Source organism: Saccostrea cucullata, unplaced genomic scaffold (genome assembly GCF_032062105.1).
Source record: "Saccostrea cucullata isolate Sc308-1 unplaced genomic scaffold, CSIRO_AGI_Scuc_v1 ctg2368, whole genome shotgun sequence".
Taxonomy (NCBI): domain Eukaryota; kingdom Metazoa; phylum Mollusca; class Bivalvia; order Ostreida; family Ostreidae; genus Saccostrea; species Saccostrea cuccullata.
In genome coordinates, this window is record NW_026932547.1 from 453,461 (window position 1) to 462,384 (window position 8,924).

An 8,924-nucleotide genomic window follows, 5' to 3' on the forward strand; every position below is an offset into this window, starting at 1 on the left:
TCTATTTATTTCTATGTTAAACTTGGATTCCCTATTGCAGCCCCGCCCTACACCTGGGGGCCAGGATTTTAATAATTTAATATCTACACTACCCAAGGATGCTTCAAGATAAGTTTCAGCTTTCCTGGCCTAGTGGTTATTGAGAATAAGATTTTTAAAGATTTGTACTATATATTTCTATGTAAAACTTGGATTCCCTATTGTGGCCCCGCCGTACCCCCGGGGGTCATGATTTTAGATATTTATATCTACCATACCCAAGGATGCTTGCACATAAGTTTCAGCTTTCCTGGCCCAGTGGTTCTTGAGGAGAAGATTTTTAAAGATTTGTACTATATATTTCTATGTAAAACTTGGATTCCCTATTGCAGCCCCGCCCTACCCCCGGGGGTCATTATTTTAATAATTTACAATCTACATTACTGAAGGATGCTTTCACATAAGTTTCAGCTTTCCTGGCCCAGTGGTTCTTGAGAAGATTTTTTAGTGACCGGCCCCATTTTTGTCTCTTCTTGATAAAGGAGACTTAGTCTTTTATTTTAACAATTTGCAACTCCCCTTTACCTAAGGATGCTTTGTACCAAGTTTGGTTAAAATTGGCCCATTGGTTCTTGAGAGGAAGTCGAAATTGAGAAATGTTTACAGACGGAAGGACGGACAGACGGACGGACGACGGACAAAATGTGATCAGAAAAGCTCACTTGAGCCTTCGGCTTAGGTGAGCTAAAACAGTTAATGGTCAGAGTTCTTTAATATAAAAATCAGCTCACTTACTACTGAATCTATTAACTAATTATTTTTAATTTTTCAAAATTGTTTTTGTGTGCAGTAAATAATTGGGATGATATTTCTGAGTGAATATTGACATCACGGCATATTTCAAACATCGGACAGTGTCTTCGACAGCAATCAGAATTCAGATGGTAATAGGTATTTTATAATGAGGCCGATACTCTCTGTGTCTTTGAATTACGACTAAGATACTTTCTGTGATCATACCGCTTTAGGACGAGGTCATTTGGTGGAGCTCGCAACTTATCTGAAAATTGCTGTCCACATCCATAGCATTTATTCACTAAACCCGCGAGAAATGTGAGGTGAAATGGTTGTTCTAAACTACTTTTCTTCGAAACAGCATAGTCCATGACTTCTGTAAAGGTCTTATTATTTCTACCTTTTCTAATGGATGTACCCTTTGGTTTCTTGCCTCTATTCCGTGGCATGCCTGTTAAGGAGATTGCTGTTAGATTTCTTTCACTGTTGTGTTTCTTCTTATACTGTTGTATGTAATCCGTTAATAAATTACAATAAAATGCTGTTGCAGTTGTATGCTCACAAAGCTTGTAACAGTTGTAGCGATGGCATTTCATTTCACACGTGAATAAGGTTGTGCATTTAGACCTGTGCACTTTAAATGGATCACTTGTTTGGTTTTTGTTCAGGACAAAAAATGCAGATTTGTCATCACACCCAGGCATTTGAACGATTCCATTTGAAGACTGAAAAATTATTTTAGAATCTTGGAAGATGCTTTCAAGTATTGGAAATGGAATGTTGGTTATATCTGTGGATTCGGCAGACGGATATGAGGTGAATAAAGACTGGGCAGCATCGTCAACAGGCCTATTTTCTACCACTGTTTCATCTCCTTTTGATTTAAGAGGTTCTCGGAGCATTCTGTTAATGAGAAATTTATCCTATTATTTATTACATCTACAAAGTAGTTGATATTTACCCCAATATACCATTAAAACATAACATAAATTTAAAAAAGGACCCTATATGAAATGATCCAATTTTGGCCCTCTAAAAATCAAGATTATAAAATTATATTCAGATATGCTTAATTGATATTTATTTTGTACAAGATGGATGTGGAGATAACGAACAGTATTCAATCTCAACGTCCATTAAACAAATATACAAAATAAGAGCAGAGCAAACACGGACCTCCGAAACATCAGAGGTGGGATCAGGTGCCATAGAGGAGTGAGCATCCCCTGCCGACCGGTCACACCACACCCGCCGTATGCTCTTTGTCATAATCAGGAAATAACGAAAAAAACCAGTCGTCAATTCAGTGTATAAATAATGGACTAACAATTGGTATGAAAAACGTCAGTCGGCATTTCATTCAATGATAAATTGTATTTGCTGACAAGGTCATTGTATCGATTATAGAATTTAAGACATGATGACTTTAAACGAGACTGTTGATATTCTTGTTTCATCAACTTGCTTGTCAATAATATACCTCGTTTAAGAAATTGTTCATACGTAGAGCATGCTCTTGAGTATCGAATCAACTGAGATATATATACTCCGTATGCAGGTGATGAAGGTATATTGCTGCATAAGTAAGGGAAGCTGACGATAAAAAAGTTAAAGTCATTACGTTTATCATATAGCTTGGTTGTTAAATTACCATTAGTGTCTTTTTCAAGTAAAATATCCAAGCATGAAGCAGAAGTGTCGGACTCTTGTGGTATCTTTTATCTCAAGCTCACCAGGATATATCGTGTCGACGTAGGAATGGAAATTATCATTATTAATCGACAGTACGTCGTCAACGTATCTATATATCGAGTTGAAGGCAACAGCAAGTGTTTTCTTCTTTTCACGCATAAGATTTTGCATAATTCTGCTTCATATGAATATAAAAATAAGTCTGCTAATAACGGAGCGGAATTTGTTCCCATGGGAATTCCAATAGATTGTTGGAATACCTGGTCTCCAAAAACCACTTAGATATTGTCAATCAGAAACTCAAGCATCTTCTTGTTCTCAACTTCAGAGTACTTATGTGTGCAATCAGAATCTGCTTTAACAAAATAATTTTTCAAATGACCAATGACAAGGTAAGTAAATTTACGAGTTCCATTTTTGTTGAAGAAGCAGCTGTCAATGATATCAAAAAGCCTGGATTTTAATTTGTCGTGGGGAATTGTTGTGTATAAAGTTGAAAAGTCATAAGTTTTTAAGCTGTTGATTTTTGTAAAGTCCTGTGATTTCAAATTGTCCAAAAGTTATTTAGAATTTTTAAGTATCCACATCTGATTCACTCCACTTCTTGAATATATAGTTGTACAGTACTCTTGAAGTTTTTCTTTCATTACAGTCAATATTTTAGTGAGAAGTAACAAAAGAGGCTTGGTTGAACACTTACTGGAACGTGCAATGTATCTTTGTTTGTAAGGATTCTTATGAAGTTTCGGAATCCAATATATATAAGGTAGTTCAAATTCATTTTGGCTCTGTGGAATATCAAAAGTATTCAAAACTGACAGGTGATTTTGAAGAATTTCTTCCTTAGAAAAAGAAGTATGAGTATAAGTAGGATTACCACTTGAAGAATTAAATCCAAGTTCTTCTAGAATGCAATTTATATAATGAGCCTTACAAACGAAGACAATGTTGTTATTTTGGAAATATTTTCAAAATATTTTTCACATTTATATGCACTAAATGGCTGTAAATGTCATGATAAGTACCGGTAATGCTATTTTTGCTATATAACAAAAAAACCAAAATATGCCTTTTTCTTGATTTTTTTTATGTGGAAAACATAGAGCGCATTGTGGAACATACAAATTTTTCTTTCACTAATACACGTAAGTATTGGATAGATTCATCTTTTGTAAAAATTAAAAGTTTGTTCTAAGCTGCGTGCTATATTTTTCTGGAAGAAAAACTGCTTGCAAATAAGCAGTTTTATACAAAATATGCTAAAATAGTGGGAAAATGTTAACATTATGATGTCTTATTTCTAAAACTGAAAATGACTAATAAAGGTCACATGTATAGCTGTACAAACTAAAGTTAAAATTAAGATATTAATTTTAAAGGACCATCGGTGACACTTATCATATATTGCTCTTTAGTATTATAAAATAGTGTAACTTTGAAAAGGAAAGAGGTCTAATATGTTGAACTTTATTTTGTTAATGAAATTTAACATTCTAGCACTTACTTTTCAAATACAGCCTCTCTTTGAGTCACAGACTTTCGCCAGTAAATATCTTCAGTAACTTCCAAATGTTGATATTCAGTTTTCAGTCTGTATTCACCCTTTCCTATTAAAGCTAATTTAACTTCTGTTTCCTGTCTTTTAACGATTTTTTCCAGAGAAATAACGAAGTCTTTCTCACTCATTTTTAATTTTCCCTCCTCATTCTTTCTTAGATCTCCTTTAATGATAGCATTCATGCACTCATTTGCATTTTGGTTGTATGGTTGAGGAGGGTAGCCAAGTCCAGCTAAACTTCGCAAATCTGCATTCATACAATTTTTGATAAGTTCAGCTTTATGTTCCAAGAAATAGTCCAGAAATGATAATCCGCTGGAATGACGAGACTTCCACTCATTTTGTAAACTAGACAACTTTTCGTCGAATTCCTCTGGACTCATGGAATCAACTAAACCCTTGATCTTAGTCTCATGAGATATTTTTCCAAATATATCCTCAATGTATGATTTAGCTTCTTTTTTCTGAATTCCAAGTTCTTTTAATTTTCTTTCAATGTTGTCTTGCATGTGAATATCGCATAATAAGTGTTTTGCTGATGTAAAGCAAACTTCAAATGCATCTGATAAATTCTTATCTCCATCAGTCCCAAACACTTTAAGGGATTTCATTTCAGGACATATTTGCAAAATTGAAGAAGAAAGTTTGAAATAACTATCAAAGTTTTTTCTCTGGTGTATTAAAATTGGCCTAATCATCACAGGTTCAGTGCCTTTTTTGGTTAATAGCATGGTATTTCGATACGTTGTAAATGTTACAGAAAAGCCCCAATGTTAAATGTTGTATCTACTCCTAAGACAGAAAAATTCTTCAGATTTGTACAATATTTCTGTACTTCTCTTATTTGACGATCAGTAGCCATGAACACTGTAAATTCAGGCACACAACGTACTTCACGGACAAAGATGTTTTTAACCTTTTCTTGTGATTTTGTGATAGAATCATGATTTTTTTTTCTTCAGAATTTCTCACAAAATTTCTTATTTGCTGCCTGTCTCTTGGTAAATATGCACCTCCCAATGCATTTTCAACACCACCTTGATCTTCAACTATTTTGTGGAAAACTGCCTTAGGTTTCATTTTATCATCATTTATCAGACATTTAATTTTCAACTTTGTTGTTTCATTTGTTCGCCTGTAGCTTTCATTTTTTTTACTGTTCTTATGTGGATTAGGCTGAAAGTAATTGGGTTCCTTACCGAAATAGTATTGAACAAATACCCGATCAAGTACAGTTCCATCAGTTTTTTCAAGATGTATGACAATTCTGTGTAGATCAGGTTGTGTATTGTTCACAAATTTATGTCTAATTGATTTTAACGCTAGACAATCTTTCAAATCATCTTTCATTTCACTTGAAATGTCGTAACCAATGTCATGAGTATTGACAGTATTTGTTTGCTTTCCGGTTTGTTTCCATGACCCCATTCCATCACATAAAACATTTTTCCAATGTCCAATAAATTTGATACTGTATACAAATGAAATATTTTCATTGATATGTGATGGAATGTTTTTGGCAATGTTATTTTCATCTCGAATACTAAGTAAAGTTTGGACAGCTTCTTTTGTGTCCACACCCTTTGATGATCTCTTATAAACTGGCATTAAGGTAGAATGGGATATCTCCATGTTATGACGTACTTCCGTTTGAAATATTGTTTTGATTTGCATGAGCGCGTATTATCGGGTCAAAAATTGTAGATACACCGTTCAAAAGAACAAACTGTAGCTAATTCAATGCAAGTTCACATAAGTCGGCATTTTAGATAAGATAGACAAAAAAGTATATAACTTTACTTTTAATTGTACCATGGACATTTAAAAAGCAAACTCTGTAAATCATATAGTTTGAACATTGCAGCTTTTGAACACTATTAATGAAAATATGTCTTTCAATTGTTTAACTGTCCACTACCCCAGGCATGGATAAGTATGAGGATTTCACATTGTGCTTAATAATTACCAGTCAATTATCACGTTAACCAGGACTGGTCGTCTTTGTTATTGAATTCAAGAAGTAACTGTTTGGTCACAAATCAGCTAGCTGTTGGATATAGGCCGAATACTTTTAAATGAATGCAATGGCTCGATCTGAATGAGACACGTTTTGAAAGCGATTGTCCGGGCATTGTCTTCAAAACAGTTCTAAGTTAAAGACTACCAACGAAAGAAAGTGCGATTTTTTATATCGGTGATAATTAAAATGTTGAATCATTTCTTAAATAACACCCAGATTTTTTCAACCCCTGGAAAATAAAGAAAGATAATTCTTCCGATCGGATCTTTTAATCCAAATATATTTAAATGCATCTGAAATTTTCCATATATATATATATATTTTCAATTTCTTTATTTCAATTTGCCGACATATTAATATACATTTTAATTGTAGATTTTCATGGAATTTTATCCGTCTGTTTTCAAGAAATGAAGTTTTCCCAGTTTTTTACGCTTATTTTTTTTTTAAAAAAAAAAATACGAAGACATATTTCTTGTCATTTTTGTTTTTATATACACTTGATATAAGAAAACTTCTTCCTATAATATTAAGCTTTTGATATAAGAATTATATGATAAAAAATCAGTTTTGTATTTCTCATTAAAATAATAAAAAAAATTATCAAAATTACGATTTAACATACTGATGCGTGATGGCATTTCAAATCCTCCTAATTTGGGTACATGAATATATAGCAGAAATTTCGTTTGGTATCCCATACCACCTTAAGGGGTCGTTTTGTCTCAAGTGAGGAAGAAAGGCTTATGGTGACGCTGAACGAGATGATAATGGCATAGGTGAAGAAGGTGGAACTTCAAAGAGTGGGGAGTCAATACTGGGCAGGGAGTCAGACTCACTTTCAGGCTCAGAGGAAATAGCTATGGGTTCCTGTAATGGAGAGTCTTCGTCTCTAAGCAGCCGTCGTCTAGCTTTTTTCAGGGATGAGGGTGATGTAGATGATGAATCAGATAGTTCGCAGATTTTGAAAGGTGACTTTTCTGGTGATGATAAGATTTCAATTATTTCATCAATATCCTCATCAATAACCTTTGTCGCAAGAATCATCCTCTTCAGTGTTGGTTTTTTTTCCAATCTGTTTATGGTTGGAAGTTTCTATGAGGAACTGGCCTCAGAATCCAAAATTTCTGAGTAGGTAAAACCAGTCCATTGAGGCTTAATAATGCTCTCTCCTGGGTGATAATCCTCCAGGACTTCATTTTCGAAGTCATCTGAGTTTTCGCCACTCCCTAAAAATTGTAAAATAAATAAATAATAAATAAAATAAAAAATACATTTATATTTTAGAGCTGGTACTAATCATTTATTAATACTGCATATTAAATAATAAAACTTAAGGGTTACCGGGAATTTTTTTTCTACTTTAATCTGATGTACGTGTAAGACATGTATTAACTATGGAATTACATGCAATACAGATTTGAAAAAAAAAAATATTCTGTTTTTTATTTTTTATTTATACAAAATTAATTTATACAATTTATACAAAATTTATTTATACAAAATGAGATATTCGAATAAAAGCATACCTTTGACTGCATCTGCATATGATTTCTTCAAGAAAATCTTCTTTGACATGATGGAATTTTTTTTCCTTACTAAACTGGATATATAATATATATTTTTAGGGAAGCAGTTCAATTTCTCGGAAAGTCTAGTAAGCAAAATATATGCCCAAAATTGAAAGGTTTCTGAGAGGAAGGAAACAGAATGAGGAATTCACTATATTAAATTTCTTCCTGACAGCGTCCAAACCCACAGGCCATGAATAGTAAAAGAGTTTTTGAGTGAACAAAAAGTTATTGTTTTGTCACATGAACAATATTCGCCAGATCTTTCAATCTTTGACTTGTTTCATTTCCTAAACTTAGGAAAACACCTTTCAAAAAGAAAAAACAAGTACAGCAAATTATAGGATCTGCCATTTTCCAGTATACGAAGGGTCATACACAAAACTGTATTCTAAAAACAATTAGAAATTGAATAAAAATGTTATGGACATGTATTTTAATTAAAAGAGAATATTTTAGTAAAATCATTAAGACAAAATCATAGAAAAGCGATTTTTGTTTCTTTCCGAGCACTGATGACATTATTTATTGAAAGCCCCTCGTAAACATGATCAGTATCAGTCACACGCATGTCATTAGTAGAGGGTATAATATTTATGTTTTTTTTCTCTCCTTTGTTATTTACTTGTTCAATGTAATCTGACGTTAATTGTTTTATGTAACACTGATCTTCACATAATGCCCTCAACAAAACTACTGCTTTCTCTCCATATTTAAATAAACTTGTTTCAGTTAAACTGATATCAAATTAAATGACTTTCCAATTAATTTCTCCAGTACCTCATCAATGACTTCTTTACTGTATCTCACTGAATGTTTACAGTTCTTCATATCACCATCCAGGCCAGAAAGCAGCTGTATCAGTTCTCTGTGGTTGTCAAGGAAGCCGTAATCTGACATTCTGCTGTTATTTTCCTCCATCAACTGAACTATTTCTGCAATTTCCTTCTTCTTTTTGTTTAACTCAGATTTTTTAACTTCTAACTTTTCATTGCTTTTCGTTAAACTGTCTCTAATTTGTTTTTCATTATGCTCTTTCATATTTGTCAACCTGGCCATTATCCCATCATAGTGCCTCTGAAGCTTTTTAATATCAGCATCGATTTCTTTATTTTCATTGATCTGCTGTGACATCTTCACTAGTTTCACATCAATCCCTGGCAATTTTTCTTCCCGAATCTTCCTCAGAAATTTAAGTAAACCTCTTCTCATTTGGCTGGCTGCCGTGGGTATAGTGTTTCATTCGTGATCTCTATGATCTGTTTTGGCACACTTACCACAAATAAATTCATCACAGTCCTCACATATA

General features: G+C 33.2%; 1 protein-coding gene across 1 annotated transcript; it reads right to left on the reverse strand.

Annotated features, from left to right (window-relative positions):
• Window positions 1–757: 757 nt before the first annotated feature.
• Window positions 758–4,914, reverse strand: LOC134235383 (uncharacterized). The gene is made up of 2 exons (XM_062717516.1): window positions 3,971–4,914; window positions 758–1,677 (listed from the first exon to the last, which is right to left on the reverse strand). Exons 1-2 carry the CDS (start codon window positions 4,753–4,755, stop codon window positions 936–938), a joined length of 1,527 nt encoding a protein of 508 aa, XP_062573500.1. The 5' UTR covers window positions 4,756–4,914; the 3' UTR covers window positions 758–935.
• Between the last annotated feature and the right edge of the window lie 4,010 nt (window positions 4,915–8,924).

Bases quoted from the DNA above. Each gene is read 5' to 3' on its own strand.
- LOC134235383 (XM_062717516.1), bottom strand. From the start codon at position 4,755: ATGCTATTAACCAAAAAAGGCACTGAACCTGTGATGATTAGGCCAATT. The intron at 1,678-3,970 runs GTAAGTGCTAGA...TCTCATTAACAG, and splicing joins AGAGAGGCTGTATTTGAAAA to AATGCTCCGAGAACCTCTTA.